Below are 23598 nucleotides of genomic sequence, written 5' to 3'. Positions count from 1 at the left end.
GAACTCTGATTTCTATTTTTTGATTGTCAGACTTATAGAGTGTGACTGTGAAGAGAAAGGTGACATGTGGGCATAATGATTTAGGAAATGCAATTGAGAAGTATCAAGTGTAGTGATGAGATCAGCTGCTTTTGAAATGAGCTGAGATTGTCTGCTCTAACTATATGAGAATTTGTGAAGACCCAAATTTCAGGACAGAGATGTGTGTCACTTTGTTGTAAATCAGAAAGCTGAAGTGCAATTGATAGTAGTATACCTCGTCGGAGGAAGACTGTTGCCAGAGAGAGGTTACACATACCTGAACCTGGGCACAAAGGGGACTCTGAAAATACAAATCTATCAGTGTTTACCTGGCACTGTCCCAATAAGGAATAGTGACTAAACCCAATAGTCATGGATAGCAGTTATTAGAGAAACATTTTTTTCTTAATTCATTTGATTTTTTTTCCCCTTCTGTGCCATCAAAACAACTTTCTGTAAGGCCTTTAATGACTTGTCCCTAAACCCAGTAGATGCTTCTGTCTCTTATCTGTGTGTCTCTCATCCAAGTGCCCTCCATTTAGCATCGGAGGTGACACCCCTCCACCTCCCTCCTCCCTAATGTTTCACTGTTTCCTTCCGGGTCTTTTTCTACACATTCAATACAGTTGTAAAATCTGGTATTATACCATGTTTATAATTTTATATCCTGTTTAATACATTGCATTTTCATGTGAACTTTAGTGGCTGTTATATGGATATATGATAATCTTAAAAACCATAAAAGATTATGCCCTGGCCAGTATGGCTCATTGGTGTCATCCCATGCACCAAAAGGTTGTAGGTTTGATTCCTGGTCAGAGCACATGCCTGGGTTGTGGGCTTTGTCCCCAGTAGGGGGCGTGCAGAAGGCAGCTGATCAATGTTCCCCTCCGACATCAATGTTTCTTTCCTCCTCCCTTCATCTTTCTCTAAAAATCAATAAAAATATTTTAAAAAACTATAAAAGATTATAAGAGAAATGTTCATTTTAGAAAACTTCTGCCATGGTGTATTGTATTAAAATAATTTTGAAATCGTATGTAAGGAGGTGGAGTAGTAGACAAGAGTTGTATAGTTTTTAGAATTTACTGATCAGTGAAAGACTAATGATGGGCAATAATGGATATTACTGTTAATGAGCAAGGAAAACGCAGCCTTAAGCCAAGTCATTGGACCTTCCTCTGTCTGTCTGCTCATCTTTGAAATAGCAGCCATACCGTGTGTAAAGTCTCCTCCAGTGTGATATCCTGTGACCTGTGAATTAGGTAGTATGTGGTGAGAATCTGCTTGTTCTCTGAACCATTCCAGTGTGTTCTGTGATGGTGTGGTTATTACAGAGCGTAGTGTACTTACCTATTAAAGTTAATTTAAAAAGTCACCTCTTTAAGTTGTTCGTCATGTGGCATTGGTTTTCCTTCTAGTGGATCCAACTTCCTATCCTGTGAATTTATTTGATTTCTGATCTCTGTGTTTACTTATATAGATGATAGAGCCTATAATTGCTACAGTAAATGATTTTTATTTGCATTTGAAAACATCTTACACAGAGTGATTAATGATTTAAAATATTAATATGAACACAAGAATACAGAGCTGTGAAAAAAATTCATGTGTACGTTAACAATTTATTCAACTAAAAATACCCCCTATGATTGTCTGGTGTCAAATTGAAGTTTCACCTCTTTTTTTCCGTTGAATTCAGCTGTGTGTGCATACTTAATCCTTATAGTTTATGTGAATTCTGGGTCATTTCTTTAGTAAAAATAATGTACTGTTAAGGAAGTTGAAAATGTATACTGCTGGTGCATTCCTTTAGTTAAGAATCAAATCACATATTTTATGTACTTAATCCACTTGTACTTATTTTACCAGTAACATATTTGGTCTGCGACCTGTGGATTATGCAGACAGTAAGACTATGAAATCGCTATTGCTGCCGCCAGAGAAGAATGAATCATCATCCACTCGCCATTGCTCAGTAGTAAGTGTGGATTTAGCTTTGGGAAATTTATATCTTTTACTGAAATTGTTTATGAAAGAAGCATAATTTAAAAGTTTCCAGTTAGCAAATTGCTTTCATTCACAAAACAGTTATTGAGCACTTCTTGTGTATTAGCTCTTGTGAATTTGAAGACATAATTGGAATAAATGTATCAACAAATATTTGTTGAACCCACCCCCCTCTATATTTTAGGCAGCATTTATCTGTAGTGAATATGACTGATATAACTCTTATTCTCAAGGAGCTTACGTTTTAGTGGGAGATAGGAAACATTGTAAATGTATAAGCTAATCTAAATAAAATAATCCACCATCATTGCCCACTGTAATCAGCTATACAGAGTGAGTGTGGCAGTCCCAATAAAAGGAACTGCTGCTCAGAGACAAGGAAGCATAAAGACCTTGGAAATCTGAGAAACTAGAGGTTGGTGTGAGAGGAGCGTAAGGTGTGTAAAAGAGGAATTGACAGTGAAGAGCTAGGTTGGGATCAGATTGTGAAAAGCCTTGAATTCCCTGAGGAGGAGTTTTGACTTTTATTTCCCTGGTTGGTGGGGTGCCTTCAGTGTGTTTTTAATGGAGTGGGACTGCAGAGGGTAGGCGGGGTGGGACAAGACTGGAGACTGGTGAGGAAGCTGTTGTGGCGGAGCTCAGGTGTGCAGTGGCCAGGACTGGAACTGCAGGTGGTGGTGGTGAGGTGGGATGGGGAGGAGAAGGGGGTTTTAGAGAGATGGATGGTGGACTCCCTGTATTTAGCAACTGCTGAGATGGGGAAATAAGAAAACGGGCTATGTTGACATCTAGGACCATGAGAGAAGTCTTCTTGTCCTGTAAGGGCAGTGGTAATGAACTGGAAGAGAACCTAGAAATCAGGTCAATTTCCTCATTTTAGGAATGAGAAAGTTGAGACCTAGAAAGGTGGTGATTTGCCCTGGGTTAATCAGCTGTAATTTTTTTTTTTTTAATGGATCAGTTAGAACACAAATTATTAGGTCAGTACTCATTCAGTCTCAGCATACTTAACAACTATAAATTGGCACTTATTTTATTCATTTGAACTTGAACTCTTCTGGCAGGACATAGCATAACTAAGTTGTCATTTGCCAATGTTCCTTTTATGTAAAAGCTAGAGAAATGTTATTTTAAATGTGTCAAAAATAAAGCTATCTTTATGAAATTCTTGGAGTCCGAGGATATTAATGCCATTCAGAAAGAAGCAATGTGATTATCCTCCTCTCGACTCAACTATCCTATTACTATTGTGTTTTTCTTAAATGTAGATTTTCTTAAATCTGTACTTTCTGCGTGTCACATGGACATGGCCAGTGAATATCCTTATTTACTGTCTTAATGGTAGAAACTTGGTAGTAATGGTAGATACCATAACCAATGATAAGTTCTAAGTTGAAAGGGATTTTTCTTTATGCGCAATCTTAAAAGCTAAGTTCTGGGATCTTCCTTCCTCCAATCATACCAGACTCCCTGCACTCATTCTTTTCCTGCCACATGGGCTGTCTTGCAGTTTTTTGAATCCACTAAACATACCCCATTTTAGGTCCTTAGCACTAGCTCTTATCTCTGCCAGGAAAAATGTGGGACCAGAAATCCAAATGGCTCCTTACTCTTCAGATTGAACTCCATTGTAGTCTCACCAAAGAGACCTCCGCATTACAGTATATTAACTAGCACCCTGCCAGTGCTTCTTACCCCTGACCTGACATTATTTATCGTTTTGTTGGTTCCCTCCCCCCCCTCCCCCCCAGCCCAGTTAGAATATAAACTGTGTGAGGGCCGGCACTTGCTCTTTAGTTTACTTAGAACAGCGTCTGGCAGTTAGCAGTGCTCTCTTAAAGTTTGTGTTGCCTGCATGAATGACTTCTGGAGGGTTGTTCATGATATACACTTGCCCCTGAAACAAGCACAAGTGCTTCATTGCTGAGTCTGAAATCCTTCAAATCAGTGATTTCTAAACTCTGCAAGCTGCATCAGGAAGCTTTATGAAGAAGAAGGGGTGATGAGTGGGTGGGGGTTGAGTTTCTCTACTTCCCATTTAGAAGTTTTATCAGTCTCAAGTAAAGGTTAATGGCTGTTGGAAAGCATGTTTAAATTTGAGAAGCAGTCTTTAAGCTTAGAAAGCTGCTTTTCAGGTTCATATTGTGACGTCTCTGCCCATGCTCCCTTTGAGCAACATCTTTGTCCTTTTCCTTCTTTTCATAGTTTTTAAACCATATTTTTGATAATCTCATTACTTAAGAATAACTGATTTATCTAAGAAGACATTCCATATCCAACTATCCTTTAAATAAGAGTTTAATGCCAGTGTACATAGTATCTAATCGCTATAAAATCAGGATATTGAACCCCTTGGGGTGTTTTTTTTTAATATATTTTTATTGATTTCAGAGAAGAAGGGAGAGGGGGAGAGAGAGGGAAGCATCAATGATGAGAGAGAATCATTAATTGGCTGCCTCCTGCACGCCCCACACTGGGGATTGAACCCACAACCCGGGCATGTGCCCTGACTGGGAATCAAACCCTGACCTCCTGGTTCATAGGTCAATGCTCAACCACTGAGCCACACCGGCCGGGCTTGGAATGTTTTTTGAATGTCTTTTGAACCTCATGGTTCTCAGACCTCTGCTTATTCAAACCAAATGTCTCCTACCCTCTCCTCTCACCCCTGTCTCATATAGGCTTGTGGCTTTAGCAGCTGTTTGCTTTATGTTTTGTTTGTTTTTATAGAATTTCTTAACTATGAGAAATTATGGCCAGTTTCTTTTTTTAAAAAATTCAAATTTAAAAACTGTGATAGGAAAAGGCTTGACCCACGTTGGTGCTTTCCTTGGCTTGGTAGAAATAGTTGCATGTCCTATATTTGGAGTTGATATCTTTTCACTCATGTAGAGAATTGATTTAGCTGAAGCAAAGTTATATAAATTGGAAAGTAAAATGTTTCATTTAGAGCTATCCTATGGCACCTATTTGTATAATTGACAAGAATTATTGAAAAACTGTTCTTTTTAATATTACCATTGAATAGTAATTGAACAATGCATAGAGTACACTGAACTATTTTCATGTTAGGGAGTGTTTGCAGTATTTAGGGTAGACATGGTTGCAACATGTTATAGTTTAGTGAATAGGAAAGATCCATGGGCAGGAATGTGGTGTAAATGTGTGTATGATGTACATGGCATGTCCAGTAAAAGTACCTTTGCACTCAGCTGGTGTGGTTCAGTGGTTGAGCTTCAACTCATGAATCAGGAAGTCACCATTTGATTCTGGGTCAGGGCACATGCCTGGTTTCAGGCTCGATCCCCAGTAGGGGGCATGCAGGAGGCAGTCTATCAATGATTCTCTCTCATTGTTGATGTTTCTCTCTGTCTCCCTCTCCCTTCCCCTCTGAAATCAATAAAAATATATTTTAAAAAAAGAATTATTGAGGTCTATTTATAGATGTAGCAACAATGTAGATGTAGTATTCTAGGGCATCAGCCTGGATGAATGATCTCTATGATAGGTGAAGTGCATGTATAAACACCAGCTTTCTCTAATCTACTTGCTGAATTGTGTTGGTGATCATACTGTCAGTGATTCACTCATGTTCTTTGGAGCTTTGAGATGCCAGATGTCCAGTACACATATAGACTCACATGGAGGAAAACCCTAGGTCTTGTATGTGAAAACTGAACTACTGTTTTTTGCTTTACCCTGTAATACATTTGTGTTGGTTTATCTTTTGTTTTCTTCAGTGCTCAATCATTGCTTTTTTTTTTTTTTTTTTTTTTTTTTAAATCAGGTAGCTTTCAGCTAACTCTGATTCCAATTCCATTTATTAAATTTCGGTTGGCTACTATTGAATGCACTATCTATTGCATTACTTTTTTTTTTTTTTTTAAGCTTTCAATTCTTTTCCCTAATGTTATCCATTGGTAACTTCTCTTTATTTTTGTCTTTTTTAATCTCCTGTAATACAATTCTAAGTCTTTCTATGGCACTTCTTTCCTTTCCATGAGCTGCGTTGACTTACTACTCAGGTGAATCTGGCCAAACTTTTGTATTCTCTTATCTATTGGCATTTTCTTGGTTTTGAAAAGTAACTGTTCCAGTGATAAAAATGTGTTTCTATCTTTGAGATCACTGCTGTTCTACTTGTCTTAGTGTTTTTTTAATTTTATTTTTCACATAATCTAATTTTAAACTAAATAGACCAAGTTTGAGTTCAACTCTATTAGAATAAGTTAGTGGAGCAGAGACAGGGAATTGATCATTTTAAATGGGTATTTGCAGTTACTTTTTTTAAAAAAAAAAAAGCTTATTGGTGACAGAATGAAGTTGTAAAACCCTAAAGAGATCCAATTTAGAATCAAGGAAACAAAATGCCCTGAGTGTAAAGAGCTATCCCAAGTAACTTTTTAAATGGGGAGGGGAGAAGGGCAGTTACTTCAATGAATTGAGCATTAAGGTTTTGAGTGATGAATGAATGGAAATTATTGGGAATTAGTAGATAGAGTAAGCTAAGTAATGAAATTCAAGCTTACATCAAGTGAAGGTCAGCTTATTATCTTTCTCTAGTCCTTAAATGTTTTTAACACCGTGGCATCTCTTTTTTTATTCACAGATGCATGCTGCTCAGCGTAGGGATGGACCTCTTGTGCTCATAGGCAGTGGGCTTTCTTCAGAACAACAGAAAATGCTCAGTGAGCTTGCAGCAATTCTTAAGGCTAAAAAATGTGCTGAGTTTGACAGTACAGGTGAGGATTCTTTATTCATTTTTAGTAGAAAAAATTTAAAATAGGTTAATCCTTTGTAGAACTCCATTGGGTTATCACTATATACTTTTCATCTTGTAATAAATTTAAAATCTTCCTATAGTTATAAACGACTTATAGGCTTAATTTGGTGAGGAAATGTAAAGTTTAAAGCTTTGCTCTTAGTTTACTACAGAACAATATATCAGAAAAGCAAACTTTTGAGTTTGCTAATGACAAATAAATTGTAGTGCATGTAATGCTTTAAGTCCTCAGTTTTGATTTGAAAATAAAGGAAAAAATATGGTATACTCTAGTGTGACTTTAAGATATTTGCTGTATGAAATGATTTTTCATGTTGGTGGGCCAACTACAGAATGATGATCAAAGAAGGCTTCTAAATATAAAAATTGTTTTTGAAGAAAATTCAGATAGAAGCATATAAAGTGTAGACTAGTTATAAAATGCAGACTGTTTAAATAATTATTTTGGTTTCTGTATCTGTTTCTCTTACTGCTTTTTTTGTGTTCTAGTGACTCATGTCATTATTTCTGGTGATACAGTTCAAAGTACCCTGAAATGTATGCTTGGGATTCTCAATGGATGCTGGATCCTGAACTTTGAATGTAAGTGTTAGAGTTGAGAGAATTACAAAGTGAATCAAGTAGACTAATTTCATTTTGCGTAGTTCGCTGTTGCCAATAATTGTTTAAGGAACTTACCTCTGGTTAGTAATGCATTTTACAAAAGCTTGTCATATTTATGGTATCATTTTGATGTTCTTGGTAAATGTCCATAGATATGTTCTGGTTTCAAAGTATTTTTTTCTACAATACCAACTATTTTAAGAATGCATAAATGGATTGTATAGTAGACTCTTTAAAAAATTTATTTTTATTGATTTCAGAGAGGAAGTGAGAGGGAATCAATGATGAGAAAGAATCATTGATCAACTGCCTCCTGCATGCCCCCCTACTGGGGATCGAGCCCACAGTCCAGGCATGTGCCCTTGACTGGAATCGAACTTGGGACCCTTCAGTCTGCAGGCCTATGCTCTATCCACTGATCCAAACCGGCTAGGGCTGTATAGTAGACTTTTTAAGCCCAAGCAATCCATATTACTATTTTTTTAAAACTATATTTTAATTGATTTTTTACAGAGAGGAAGGGAGAGGGATAGAGAGTCAGAAATATCGATGAGAGAGAAGCATCGATCAGCTGCCTCCTGCACACCCTCTACTGGGGATGTGCCCACAACCAACGTACATGCCCTTGACCAGAATTGAACCTGGGACCCTTCAGTCCCAAGGCCGACGCTCTATCCAGTGAGCCAAATCGGCTAGGGCTCCATATTACTATTAAGTGATCAATTTAACTTAATAAATGCATGTTTTAAATATACCGTTATGAAATAAAAGTACTCTATGATTTCTGAAAACTTATATGTAAACACTCTTTTGCCTTTCTCAGCTAATCTGGTATATTTTAGGAAGCTGCTGGGGAATTTAGACTACCTTGTGTAACACCCAATTTGGGGCAATTATATCAACTATTATCTAGAACTCGCTGCAAATGTATCCCCATTACCCGCTTCTTGTTGGTAGTCAGATAACACCATCATCAGAGCTGCCTTTCACTTTCCCTACTCTTGACTTGTTTGCTTTTCTTAACCTTGGATTCACTTAGGACTTGCAGACAAAAGAAAACTCACACAAGGTTATTTTCTACTCCTGAATAGCAAAAGTATCTATTTTGGTTACAGTGGCTAAAGTAGGACAATAGATTGACCTTTTCTGTAGAAAAGAATAGTGGTGGTAAGGGGTTAAGGAGGAATCTTGTGATGATATAGTTAAGTATTTTGATCCTAGTGGTGGTTACCTTTCAAAGGCCACACAGGTAATTAAATTATAGATCTATAGACACACACATACCAAACACACACGAGTGCATGTGTAACTGATGAGATCTAACTAAGCTGTGGATTGCATCAATGTCAACTTCTGACTTTGGATATTGTGCTATAGTTGTGTAAGATGTTAACATTGGTCCCTGGAGGAAACTGCATGGGACTTCCTATAAATCTAATTATTTCACATTAAACATTTAAAGAAACAAAGAATAATAATATTTTTTTAATGAAACTTTCTTTTTAAGAAGCAAATAATGGATCAGAATTACTTTTTAAAAACTTTGTTTTATGGCTCTGTGTTTTGAAGTTTTTATGATAGGAATGCTTGATTTATTAAGATCTTTATTATATTATTAATTTAATCTATAGTTTGAAGTTGATTTGGTTTATAAAACTATTTCCTTTTAGCATTTTATATTCATGTCCTTTTTATTTATTGATTTTTAGAGAGAGAAAGAGAGAAAGAGAGAGATGGATTTGTTGTGCCACTTACTTCATTTATTGGTTGATTCTTGTATGTGCCCTGACCAGGGATTGAAGCAGCAGTCTTGGCCTATTAGGACGAATCTCTAACCAACTGAGTTACCTGGTCAGGGCGGTGTTAATGTCCTTTTCAATGCAGCTACCACTTATCTTGTGATGCTGGTCTCCACTGATATGTTTCTGACCAGCTAAGTGGATGTGACTGGCAATGGCACCCCTCTGTCCTCATCATTCTGTTATTAATCTCTCCCAATCATGACCAGTTTACAAAATATGGTAAAAAATTGGACTAACCATTTACATAGGAAAAAAAAGTTTTCCTTTTTTGTCTCATTCCTATTTTTTTTGAAACTTATTTTCCCTTTCAAATTCATGGAAAGTCTTACTTGGCCTCAATGTTTAAAAAATTGATTTAAAATGGTTCCATGATTCTAGATGCTTTTGTACTGAATCTGTGTCAGAAATATTGCCAGTGGTTACAGGAAGGAATAGATTTTCATAATAATAAGGTGTCAGTAATAAAGAAGCCATGTGAAATTTTGAATGTTATGGCATTTACCACTTAACTTGAGTATATGGTTCTTGTGAATATGCTGAACTTGCATTTGATTACATATACAGGCTACATGATTCCTGTCCATAAAATCTGCCTTGTATAAGAAATGGAAGTTTTTGTCAATTGAATGGCTTGTCAGTGTCATTTTTATAGAATCACTGATGTACTCTAGCTGACTTAATAGGGTACTATTTGGTGATTCTCACAGTAGTGAATAACATATACTAATATCAGTGATTCTTTCAGTGTAAAGGATGGATGGAATCTCTTATTGAAGTGCATAACCCTATACTTTCTAATACAGAGTCCAAAGAGAAATAGCTCTAGGGCTTGAGACAATTACTTTAAATAGTCACTGGGTTTATAAAAAATAGGCAAGAACGCTCAAAATACCTTTTTTTCCTAATATATATTTCTTGCAGTTTCTATATTCTTAGTCTTAGGCATCCAGTTTGATTTAAAAAAAAGTTCAGAGCTATTCAAAACTATCTGAAAACCATGTATATTAAACAAAGCAAATATGGAGCAGAGCTTTCAAAGTTAATTGTAAAGTTTTGTGACTCATTAAAACTAGATATTGCATTTGAGGTTATTCATTAGTTTGCTGGAGACAAAAATCTTTACTGGCTTAACTATGTAGAAACTTTAATATAATATAATCTACTTTAATGGGATTTTCCATAAACTACGGAGATTCAAGGGGAAACTAAATGTTCTCTGTAGATAATTGACTTATTTAACAAACTAAACAAATTAACAAAAAGAAAAACTGTTCAATTTATTGGAAGTTTTCTGTTTAAACATATTTTGTCTTTGTTGGTTAATAACCCTTATTTTTCTATGTTGTATATGGAGAGTGTGTTAGAATGTTTCACTTAATGGATTTAGCATGAGGATTCGGAAAATCAGCCATAATATTACTATTGCACCATTCTGTCTCATTATATGTATTTTACAGATATTTTATAGAAATGGGAGCTATAGACAGGAAAAGTTCCTTCTTCAAGATTAAATTTTTGGCTGAGATTCTATTTTATTCCTAGTTTTAGTACTAACCTCCTCATAGGCAACTTATAACCAGCTCTGTGTAAGGGGGAGTTTTGGGAGGGAGGTGACTAGAGTGAAACAGTGGAAAATATATAAATGTCATTTCATTTATCCCTTAGAGCAGTGGTTCTCAACCTAAGACCATCCTGCATATCAGATATTTACATTACGATTCATAACAGTAGCAACATTACAGTTATGAAGTAGCAACGAAAATAATTTTATGGTTGGGTCACAACATGAGGAACTATATTTAAAGGGCCAGAAGGTTGAGAACCACTGCCTTAGAGTATAAATAAGGTAGAACTGCATCCTGAAGATGTAAATGAGCCGTCAGTGAGAAAATATCTTTTGACCTGCCCTTTTAGTACACAGCTTTCAAAATTTCCTCTAGTCTAACCTTTAAAAAAAATGTTTTTTAATTCTGCCTCTTCATTTTTCATCATTGTGAAGGGGAGAGCAGATGGCTGTCATCTTTTCTTTAATCTCTCCCTCTTCCCCACTCTCATCTAAGTTTAAATATAATTGCTGCTGTAGAAGTTTTGAAAGTCCTCAGCACCTAAGGGAATTGCTGTGGGAATGTGCCAAACAGTTGACATTGGACTTGAGTCTGTGAGGTGCGGAAGGGCTAAATAGGTTGGTTTTTCCTTTTTGTTTTAAGTTGAGGAAGATGGAACCTAAAAAACATTATGTATTTTATTACAAACCTCGTAATCAGATTAACATGCTTTTACTTTTCTACTGAAATTTGTCTCTTCAAATGAATATTGAGAATGCTGTTGAATTTTAAAAATAAATGTAGTTATTTTTTATTCAAACTTTGTTAATTATCAAAAAATTAATATACCAAAGCATTTATATCAACTAAGATTGATTAGGCAACTTCATGCTTACAGAAATTCTTTACCAAAAATTCTCTAAGAATAAAAATAAACAAACATCCTTTGGTCTAACAATTTCCCTCTGAGAATTTACCCTTTTCAAGTAATGAAGATAAAAAACAAAAAGCAAAACTATTTGTGTTATTATTTCTAACTAGAGGCCCGGTGCATGAAATTCCTGCACGGTGGAGAGTTGGGGGGGAAGGGCGTCCCTCAGCCCAGCCTGCACTCTCACAATCCGGGATTGCTGGCTCCTAATGGCTTGCCTGCCTGCCTGCATGATCACCCCTAACCACTCTTCTGCCTGCCTGATTGCTCCTAACTACTCGCCTGCCTGCCTGCCTGCCTGCCTGATCGCCCCTAACCACCTCTGCCTGCCTGCCTGATCACCCCTAACCACTCGCCTGCCTGCCTGATCACCCCTAACCACTCGCCTGCCTGCCTGATCGCCCCTAACCACCTCTGCCTCAGCCCCCGCTGCAAGGCTTCATCCAGAATGACTTCTGGAAAGTCATTCGGCTGTCCAGTCTAATTAGCATATTATGCTTTTATTATTATAGATAGCAAGAAGTAGGGGTAATAGCTTAAATATGAGATAAGAAAATTCTGGAAGACAGCAATATTCTCTGAAAAGAATTATATCTTTATATGTTATTAACACTGGAGCATGATAAACAGGATTGTTTCAGTTTTAAAATGTGTAGGACAATTAATGTCTCTATTTTCAACAATATATAAATGTGTGAATGCATACAGCAAAGAAATAAAAGAAAACAGTAGTAGATTAGTAGGTAGGTACCTGTTTGTTTATAACCATTTTAAAAATTGTGTGTCTGTTAAGCAGAATTCAGGTTCTCTGGAAAGAAATTCTACTTCTCAAGTTGCAATAATAGTATCTTCTGTACAGTTTTTCCAAAGAGTAATTGGATAGGTAAGGGCTTAGTCTCAGTCAGGGAGATTATAACCTGTGTGTGTACACTTCTCCACTCTGACCCACCAGATCTTTTATACCTGTTAGGCAGACCTAGCAAATACATTTTCATATGGTGATTGTTCTAATCAAAATAGATATCCTTTTTTTTAAGTTATTTTATTGTTTAAAGTATTACAAATAGTAGTACATATGTCTCCTTTTTTTCCCATTGACCTTCCCCCGGCCTCCTCTCCCCTTCCCTCCCCACCACTGCCCCCGCCCCAGTGTCTTGCATCCATTGGTTATGCTTATATGCATGCATACAAGTCCTTTGGTTGATCTCTTACCTCCCCCCCCAACCCTCCCCTGAAAGGAAACAGATATTCTTACATAAATATTTGAACTTTAAATATATGGCTGAAAAGAACACCAACTATGAATTTTTAAATTATTTAATTAAGAAAAATTTTGGACATTTGCCTCCCACTTGGTCATTTAATCACATCTATAAAGAGAAGAATTATTTTGATATTATTACTCATAAAGTTTTAGAGTTGCTATTTAAAATGTTGCCTATGAAAATTTTATAATGCAGTTAATATGTTATGAAGGAATTTGACCTGTTTTCTTAATATGCATTAAGTAAAATAAATATAGCATGCTATCATAGGAGGAAATATGTTTTTATATGTAAATATGTTTATAATTAGATAACTGGCTTAAAAGTATCCAGAAGTAACTAGCTGTTAAATAATATTTATCTGGAATCACAAAAATCTAATGATTGGTGACAGTGTTTTCTGTGATATTCCAAATCTAGAGGTTTATGCTGGCACGGGTGGAGCATTTAGCTTTTATTTTACTTTTTTTTAATCTTTATTTAATTGTTCTTTTTCTCTTTACTGTGGATTGTAATAATATTGGCCTTATGTTTTCTTTTTCTTTTCCCCGTTTTTTTCAAAAATTGCTGTTTGTATAAGTTGTTGCTTTTCCATTTTTTTGTCATTGGTTTAAAAAGTTTCCTCTTGTGAATTTCTTTTTTATCAAGTTTAGTGATGATATAGCCTAGTTTACGAAAAGGACTAATAGAAAACCATTTAAAAAATGAATTCTTTTGTTTTTACAATGTATTATTTTTCTAATAGAATCAGAAGGGAAATTCTTCAAAAAATGTATTAATATGCTTTTGTCTTGAGTTACGTAAGTGCCTATTTTGGACCTCATGACATATATATTTTTTAATTTTAATTGATTTTAAAGAGGAAGGGAGAGGGAGAGAGATAAAAACATCAATGATGTGAGAGAATCATTGATTGACTGCCTCCTGTACGCCCCAGCCCCAGACATGCGCCTTGACTGGGAATGGAACCGTGGCCTCCTGGTTCATAGGTTGATGCTCAACCACTGAGTGACACTGGCTGGGCTGTAATGACATATTTATTAGGACTTTTGCTTTTGACAGAGTGATATTTGATTCTATTTTAATTGTTTTTAGGACATTTGGTGTTAACTAAGAGTGATACTTAATTCTGAGTTTCAATGCTACTAGTATTTCAGTTACAAATCTAGATGTTTATAATGGCATGTGTAGAGCATTTAGCGTTCATTTTACTTTTTACAGTAGCTCCAGAACAATTCTTTAAAATATAGATTTATTTATAGTTCTAGCTTTTGAAGAGACTTGGGCAAATTCTGGGGCCTTCCATAGAGGGGTATTTCCCCCATTGGACATTTAGCAGATACTCATATTGAAGCATTATTCTGTCTTAATTGTATTCTGTAAACATGGGTGTGTAGCAGTGCATACAGGAATCCCCTATTTCGTACCCCCTTCCATTTGTATGATTCTTTTATCCTTCTAAAATGATGAAAATAAGCTTAATATAGATCCATGGGTATCACTACTGGTTCATACAGCTAAAATAAAAATAAACACCTACTTTTATGAAGTAGGAGGTAAGAGTGGCTGCTAGAGATTTAGAATAAAGGAATACCTTTCTGTATAGTACAAGCTTCTTTTTTTGAAAAAAAAAAATATATATATATCGTAGCCTGGAATTTATAAGCTGCTTTAGTATGCACAGATTCCCAGCGTTGCTAAGGTGGCCAGAGCTTCATTAGTGACTGTGAATTAATAACTGAGTTAAGCAATACTTTGGGAATTGGGCTGCTTACCTATAAATAAAAACTGTAATACGATCAGGGCCAAAGGAAAACTTACCTGAAATGGTAGGCATGATCAGGAGTACACCTGAGCTAAAAGATTCTCTTTGTTTTAATAAGATAAGAACTTCATTCCTGCATTTCTGCAAAATGATAGCTTCAGTCAAAATCTTAAAATATGGAAACATGTAAAACATAAAAAAAAAGATATAAAACATATCTTTTGTCCAGCTGGTGAGACTCAGTGGTTGATCATCAACCTGTGAGCCAGGAGGTCACAGTTCGATTCCCTTCCGGGGCACATGCCCAGGTTGTGGGCTCAACCCCTAGTGCAGGGCATGCAGGAGGCAGCTGATCAGTGATTCTTTCTCATTATTGATGTTTCTGTCTCTCCCTCTCCTTTCCTCTCTGAAATCAATATATTTTTAAAAAATAAAACATACCTTTTTTTTTTCTTTTTACTTTTTATTCCTTCCCCCCCCCCCCGCCCAATCAAAAAGCATATCTTTTATAGGGAGAGTGGCCTGACACATTTTAAAATATATATGTATCATTTTGGCATATATAGAAATCTATATTTGCATAAATAACATAGCTTATCCATGTTAAGTCATTTCGGTTTGGAAATTATTAGTGAGAAAGCTAACAGTTTGTCTTGCATATGCTTTTTTCTTCAAAAGAGAATAAGTTTATCTTTCTGCTAAACTATTTTAGTGGCATATGATGGAATAATATGGACTTTATTAAGTACATATTACAACTATAAAATATATTAGTTAAATTTTAAAAAGTATTTTTAAATTGCTGAACAATGGCCTATTTTAAAATTTTGATGTATGTTACAGTATATATCATACTTTCAGTGAGTTTATGACTAGGAATGTTGGGAAAGTTCTGATATTTTGTTTAACATGGAAAACATGGAAAGTAGACTTAAGAATTCCTGTTGGAAATTAACTTTTTTAAAAAAATATATTTTATTGATTTTTTACAGAAAGGAAGGGAGAGGGATAGTTAGAAACATCCATGAGAGAGAATCATCGATCAGCTGCCTTCTGCACACCCCCTACTGAGGATGTGCCCGCAACCAAGGTATATGCCCTTAACCAGAATCGAACCTGGGACCCTTCAGTCCGCAGGCTGACGCTCTGTCCATTGAGCCAAACCAGTTAGGGCTGGAAATTAACTTTTATTGGTAAACAAAACCTTAAAACATCTGTTATTTAGGCTTATTCATTAGGTAATGCTTTGGCTGGGATATGCTTCCATTTCCTCTTTGATGTTAATGTATCACCATTTAAATTGCTGAAAGTTTATTTTAAAGTTTTTCATTCTTGTTTTTCTACTTGTTTAGTTATTCAGTACAGTTAATCTCAAAACAGGTTCACTAGAAAGTTGATATAAATGTGTAATTATCGTAAATGTCTACTGTGCAGTAGTACATCTTCCTTCTGAAACTCCTAGGATACAAATTAGAGTGGCAACTTTGGCAGTAGGTAGATTAAATAAACCCATTGAAGAAGACAAAGCCAAATGCATTGTTCCCCCCACACCTCCTTCCCCAAGGTAGTCAACAGTTTATGCCATTTCATAAACTCTTTGGCTAATCTCTGACAAATAAGGATCCTCCTATTCATTTAATAACCGGTTTTGTAAGAGAGGCACAATACAGTAAATCTGAGGAGAGAATGCCTGGCATTTCCTAAGATGCTTTAAAAGAAAAATAATAAAGATTAAAGAAGAAACATTTTTAAATTAATCTAGGAATTGGAGGCTATGTGAGTTCTCATCTTAGTTGTGTCACAGGGAAAGCTGCTTCCGTCTCTTAGGACTTAAGTCTCCTTATCTATGAAAGGAAGAGCCTGATTAGATGCAGCGTCAGGCCAAAGCAGATACAATTTATGTGGTTGTGTCCAGCATTCCCATTTAAGTTTTGTGCCTTTGATATGATGTGTATTTTCCCATTCACTGCTGTCTCCACAACTTCCTGCTAATTAACACCAGGCTCCTCACAGCTGTTTGGAATCTGATTGGCCCTTGTAGACATTATAGTTAACAACCCTTGGACTAGATGTCACTCCCAGCTTTTAAGAAATTCTTGATGTTTCTTATGCTATGACAGCAGTTCTAACAGAGCACTTTGTCAGCATTCAAACATGTCGTTTCTTAGTCTTCAGGAGGTGGGGCGGAGCACACTATATTTTTCTTTAGTTGGAGCTTCATTAGGTAGCCTAGAGAGTTGGCACATTGTTCCTTAGAATAAGAGAATATCAGAGGGATGTATTCATTCAGCTCAGTAGTTAAATGTGGATTTTTCTGCCTTACTTTATAGAATTTACTGAATAACTGCCATAAAGCTGAAAGGTTTATGACTTGAAGCATATTTACACTCTAAGGCACTAGCATCTTCCTGTGGAGGTTCCATGCTTCCCTGTTGGTGTCTGCCATCTCATTCTCTTGATGCCAGCTTATCTCATTCTAGTCTAGTATCTATTAAGGCTACATTCTGTTGAGTGACTAATGTCAGTACATTACCAGCATTGATAGATACTATTTTAAATGCTTTTTTGACAGTAAATAAAGCCATAATGAATAAGCAACAAGTATAGTCATGGCCCATTTATTTATTTCTGTAATTAGACATTAGCCATCCACTTGTTACAGTAGATACATAGGAGTATTCAGGGTTAAGTCCTTGGCTTTATAGGTTGGTATATTCATTTATCTAAAGATTCTGTTATGAATGCTCTGCAAATATCATTAAGAAAGGAGATTTAGAAATGGGGCTCTGTGCTTGATAAAAAGTTGAAGTAATAGTTTACATGTAAAATAATGAGTGTGATGTAAGTCAGTGATATAGCTAGACTGCTAATGTTTTGGGGGTTTGGTGTTAAATATGGAAATAGTATATGATGTAATGCGAACACACCAGCAATGTTTATGGGATACTACTTTGACCTAGTCAGACATTTTGAGACTCATTTTCAATACACAGTAAAGTTACTATTTTAATACTAGCTTCATTAGAAAATGTTTTTTACTCATTATTAAAAATTATATTTGTAAAATATAAGTTTTACTATATGCAAAAACAACAATTTCTATGGAACCATGATATTTATGATAAATTAGAAGAATAAGATTTAGACATTCAGTGTAGCAAACATGGCTACATAGGATTCTTTTATTAAAAACATTGAGGGAAAGTGATACCAAAGCACAGGCAAAACTAACAAATTAAGAATCACAAGGTAGGGGATTATAGATTGGCCAAGGTTTAGTGTTGCATTTGAATATGCATGAATAGCCCCAAGTCTAGAAAATATTTAGCCTCTTGACAAAGCTCTGCTTTTGGAGAGATGGAGTAGGAGTATTGAGTTGTTCAGTCTTCTGACTTTTATGTATTGAGCAGCATCTTGGAACTTCTCAATTGACATGCTCTAAGGCAGTGTCGCTCACCAAGTCATCTCTAGAGGGTGACTTTAGTGTGTACCTGTCGGATCCCAAACACGTTGCAGGCTCTGCTTATTGTTGGTTGTAACAAGCACTGTGGAGCCTGTAGTGTGGCCCTCTGAGCCAGGTGCCGTGGACCAGAGCACTTTTGCTCATAGTCCAACAGGAGAGGAGACATGATTGGGAGAATGAGTATGCGGATGATAGCATTCAAGTTCAGATTGCTGTGGGCTGAACTAAACTTTTTATTCACCTTCACTTTGATAACTTAGAGTTTTATTTGTGTGTGAAGTAATGTATTGATTTTGGTTTTTCAGAAAGGAAACAAATTTGTTAGTGTCAGTATGACTTCATTGCTCAGTCCTCTGAAGGAAAGATTTGTATTTTCTTTATATGGAAAGCCCATTTTATTATACTTGTTTTAGCATAAGTTAAGTTTCTGTTTTTATTTTTAAATAATACTTAACCATGAAGAAGAAGAATTGCTTAGGTAAATTGCTTACTTTGAATGAGAAAGAAGCCATCCTCACTTGATAATTTATTTCTCATCCTTGTTTTTTGTCAGGGGTGAGGGCATGTCTACAAAGCAAACAATGCGAACAGGAAGAGAAATATGAGATTCCTCAAGGACCACAGAGAAGCAGGCTCAACCGAGAACAGCTGGTATTTTCCTTTTGCTACTACTTTCATTGTTCTTATATCTGAATATTATTATCGCTATCACATCAGGAAAAGCTTCTCCTGCCCTTTCAACAAGTCCAGGTGACTGATTAAAATTTTAATTGTACTTATTTCAAGCCCTTGATTCTAGGAGATGATCACGAAGAGCAGTAAAACCCAGAAGGTAATAATTTCACACTGTTAATGGGTTTTTGGCATCTTGAACATTGCCATAAACCTTTCAGAATCTGAGGCGAAGTCGCAGATACAGGAAGGAACTTGAAAGAAGACTTACAGCTGCTGCTCGGATTTAGTTACCATATGTCTTTATTGCCATATATTGCAGTTTTAATGGATAATGTTCCATTATCCTGTTGATGTATACATTAGAAATGATGAAGAAGAAAAATTTTCATACAAGGGATTCTGAAACTTTTTCCCCCCCCCACAAAGCACACAGAAGTGTGTTTCATAGCTAATTGGATCCTTGCCCATGGCTTCATAATGTATTGTGCTCCATGCAATACATCACTAAACCCTGCAGCCGCAGTCCTGAGCAGCTGCCCTAGAGCCTTAGGCTGTTAATATATAGGGCCTCAATATAGATGGGCAGAATTATAAAAGTTCGTGGAAAAGATGGTATCCTTATAATTTAACTTGAGCCCGTATCCCTGAAGCGTATTTCAGATACCCAGGAATCCTTGGGCTTTTAAGTCCCACCAAATAGGAATTAATTTCCTGATAAAAGAAATTTGATGAACAGTTTTTGTTTACTTTTTTGTGTAGTTTGTTTTATACAAAACACATCTAAAATCTGATGAGAGTCAAAAGTACCTGAGATGGTGACTGAGTCTTAGGGAAAAAAAGTATAACTAGGAAACCTATAAATGCATAAGTCTTTTTATTATGACCCAGAGAGTTCACTTGAAATACACCACATCCCAGCACCTCCTTAAGTAACTGCTTAACTGCTCCTGACTGTATTTTTAATTCCCTCACTTATATGCAGTGTTTTAAAATATTTTGATCTGCTTTTAACAAGCTTTTTTCTTTTAAATACATATATATTTTTTAATTGATTTCAGAGAGGAATGGAGAGGGAGGAAGAGAGAGAGAAACATTAATAATGAGAGAGAATCATTGATCAGCTGCACCCTGCATGCTCCCTACTGGGGATTGAGCCCCCAACCCAGGCATGTGCCTTTGACCAGAATTGAACCCAGAACCCTTCAGTCCACAGGCCAATGCTCTATCCACTCACTGAGCCAAATCAGCTAGGGGACAAGCTTTTTTCTTTTGTTATTTCAGTTGCCAAAGCTGTTTGATGGATGCTACTTCTATTTTGAGGGAGTCTTCAGACACCATCCCAAGGACAACCTGATTAAGCTCGTCACTGCCGCTGGGGGCCAGATCCTCAGGAGGAAGCCCAAGCCGGACAGTGATGTGACTCAGACCATCAACACGGTCGCCTACCACGCCAAACCCGATTCCGACCAGCGCTTCTGCACGCAGTACATCCTCTACGAGGACGTGTCCTGTCACCGCCCAGAGCGGGTTCGTCAGGGCAAAGTCTGGATGGCTCCCTCCAGCTGGTTTATAGATTGTGTGATCTCCTTTGAGTTGCTCCCTCTTGACAGCTGAGTACTACGCCACAGGCACACGTCAGATTGAATGTAGACAGTGTGAGGACCTAGCCATTTCACTGTCTTGATCATTCTCATTTTTATAAATAGGTAGACTGATTCATATTTTTTCCCTTGAATTAAAAAACAATCTTATGCCAGATTAGGAATGTATTCTGTGCTTACCATTTAGATGCTGAGATTGCATTGAAGGATTTTCTTTTTAAAACTGATATATGTTTTGATTCATCATGTCTTTGTACTCAAATTGTCAGCTATCAAAGATTAATGAGAGAGTATCAGAACTATTGCTTGATATAACAAGTGGTGTCAGTAATATCTCAGTCTTTTAATGGTTTTTTGATGAAATAATCTATACCTGCCATCAGCAGAAATTGTCATTCGTTAGTAAACAAAACATTGTCAGATAATTTATTGTTATGAAAATAGAGTACCTGGTTTACATGTGTTCCGATAGGTGTTAACTTTTTCTCCTCTCTTCAGTTGTATTCATTTTACATTGTTTCTTATAACTTAGTTTCTTATAATTTTCTTGGATGTCTGTAGCTACTTTTTTATCTTGCCTCTTTATCAGGAAATCATGATTTGAACCTTAACGTTAACTGTTCTTTGGAGATGAAAGTTGGCATTGGCTCATGGCACATATTTTTATTATATGCACTTGCTTATCGTTGCTGCTATATTTATCTCTATGAATACATACTTCAAGCATTTTCTCCAACATATTTTAGTATCAATATTTCTTAGAATGTCTCACCAGACTAGCAAATTGTCAATCAAATGGTAGACCTTGCTATCTATTGCTAAAATAATTTTTTAAAGGTCTTAATTTCTTCCTTCATAAGGTTTTTTGTTATTGTTCCTTTTCTTCTTTCTTCCCTCCTTTCTTCCTTTCCTTTCCTTTCCTTTCCTTCCTTCCTTCCTTCCTTCTTCCTTCCTTCCTTCCCTTCCTTCCTCCTCCTCCTCCCTCCCTCCCTCCCTCCCTCCCTCCCTCCCTCCTTCCCTCCTTCCTTCCTTCCTCCCTCCCTCCCTCCCTCCCTCCCTCCCTCCCTCCCTCCCTCCCTTCCTTCCTTCATTTTTCTTTTTCTACTACTACTACTTTTTAAATTTTTAAGTTGCTGTGGAGGCAGAAGTTGGGGATTACTTTATTTAGAACAGATTTTATCCAGATGACACAAAAGGCCATAACAGTAAGTCTAGAGGTAGGAATGGGAAGAACTTACTCATAATAGCAAAATAGTCAAGGCTGCGGAATAGTGGACACGAGGCCACCTGAGAATGGGGAGACCTGGGAGGTTACTCCAGTCTGAGTGTTCTCGTTTGTGGATCTGCAAGGTACATTAGGTCATTTAAAAACATGTTTTAAGAAGTCTTCCTAGAAATTAAATGTTCTTAAAACTCTAAGGACATGGAAGGAAGATACTGTGACACCTGTCAGCTTGGTCACTCCTGTGCCAAAGAGACAGTTGGATGACCACTGGACTAGAATACTGAGAGCCTGAAGTTAATGGACATTTTAAGATTCATTTATTTTAAAGTTGAAGATTCTGCTGATTATTCAAAATAAATTTTACTTTAGTTTCTTCTTAGACATATTACTTTTCGATATCAAGAAATATATTATGTGAATGTAGTAATGTACTGCTAACCCTGACCTTCAAGGGTGAATTAGCTCTGAAATTCCAACCAGTAATGTGTTTGTCCTGCATTTCCTTCTAATGGAGAATGATGAATACCACAGCACCAAACAAAGCTGAGGGTTAGATAATGTCTGGATAGAAGAATTTAAGATGCTTTGGGATTTGGGTTGTCATTTTTTATTTATAACTGACTTTTCATCATTTTCTATTAGCTCATTGGTCGCATTCCTGTACAGGTGTGTGTCTGTTCCTCTGATCTGAATCCCTGTTTGTAAAAACCCCTTTGGGGATGTTGCTCACTTTCCTTTATTCCTTTTCTTGGTCTGTCCTCCTCACTCTTTGTCGTATTTTGTCCCCCACTATTCAGCAGTTTTATTTTTGCTTTCTTTAAATACTTATTTTGATGGCAGTGGATTGATGTCAAACTCTTGAAACTTGTACTTTCTGCATAGATATACTTGTAATTATTTTCATTTCCAATCATAGATTCAAGCATCCTTTTATTTACCTTAAATCATTAAAGTTATTTATGTTTCTGTATCTTCTTAGAGGTGGTTTATTTTGCTCCTGGAGAATGAGACTCAGTAAGACTTGTGAGGAAATCTTTCAGCTAATAAACACTTATCTCTTGAAACACTAATGCTTTTTAATTGGCACCCGGAAGTTTCGATAAGAATGGCTCTGTGAGAGAAGTGGGGAAGGCACTACACTATTCACTTTTGACTTTTCTCCCCACCTGTGAGTGAAGTTTCCCCGTCAGTAGCCATCCTGCCCATTCAGCTATGAGTTTGTTTGGAGGCACTTACTTTGGATACCAAGACTGCTTAGAAACCCACCTGAGGAAGGACGGGCCAGACTTCCATCGGCATGTGTCACAAGCCTGGGTTGCGGGCTCAGTCACCTCAGCCCCTCTGCTCTATGACCTTGGGATAACCTTACTTTACATATTTCTAAAAAAAAAAAAAAAAGGAGGCTGGTCTTTTCTACTTTTAATCCATAATTTCTGAGACTTGTGGAAATCATTCCTATTTGCTTCATGGCTAAAATATTACTAAAATATTTTGCCATCAATGAAATATAAAGGTCTTTTCCTGAATTGTACCAATGTGGCTATCTTCAAGTTTCTAAATAACTGCTTACAGAAGTATTACATAATTACTGTAGAAAATTTGCAAAGTACAGAAACACAAGGAAGAAAATAATTTCCAAATTCAGGAATCATAAAGTGACTAATTGTTTTGTTTGGCCTTCATAGTGTTAAAATTTTTCATTGAATGTTATTGAAAGGGCACGTGTACTTCAGTTCCCTGCAGTCCCCACTACTCCTTACTCTCTGTCCGCTTCCATTTTATTTATTTACTTGGCCTTGGAAATATTGTCAACCCACACCCAAAATAACTATTAACATTCTTATATTTTTTTTTAAATTTAAGCATACACACACAGCTTTTATAACTAAGGCATAAACCTTGAATATACT

At 36.4% G+C, this 23598-nt stretch overlaps 1 protein-coding gene across 6 annotated transcripts in view; it reads left to right on the top strand.

Annotated features, from left to right (window-relative positions):
- The window catches only part of BARD1 (BRCA1 associated RING domain 1), a 62327-nt gene extending 40921 nt beyond the window's left edge, over positions 1-21406 (top strand). For 5 of the 6 annotated variants that reach the window (XM_036320132.1, XM_036320136.1, XM_036320131.1 and 2 more), the window contains 5 exons: positions 1894-2002; positions 6641-6773; positions 7304-7396; positions 18741-18838; positions 20144-21406. In XM_036320132.1, coding sequence (XP_036176025.1) covers positions 1894-2002; positions 6641-6773; positions 7304-7396; positions 18741-18838; positions 20144-20476 — 766 coding nt within the window. In that variant the 3' untranslated portion in view covers positions 20477-21406. Of the gene's footprint in view, positions 1-1893; positions 2003-6640; positions 6774-7303; positions 7397-18740; positions 18839-18973; positions 19949-20143 lie in introns of those variants that run through there. The other variant, XM_036320134.1, reaches the window with a different exon arrangement.
- The last annotated feature ends 2192 nt before the right edge of the window (positions 21407-23598 follow it).

The sequence above is a fragment of the Myotis myotis genome, unplaced genomic scaffold (assembly GCF_014108235.1).
Source record: "Myotis myotis isolate mMyoMyo1 unplaced genomic scaffold, mMyoMyo1.p scaffold_m19_p_8, whole genome shotgun sequence".
Classification (NCBI taxonomy): domain Eukaryota; kingdom Metazoa; phylum Chordata; class Mammalia; order Chiroptera; family Vespertilionidae; genus Myotis; species Myotis myotis.
Note: the sequence above shows the minus strand (reverse complement) of the source record. Positions and strands in the feature narration are given on the sequence as shown.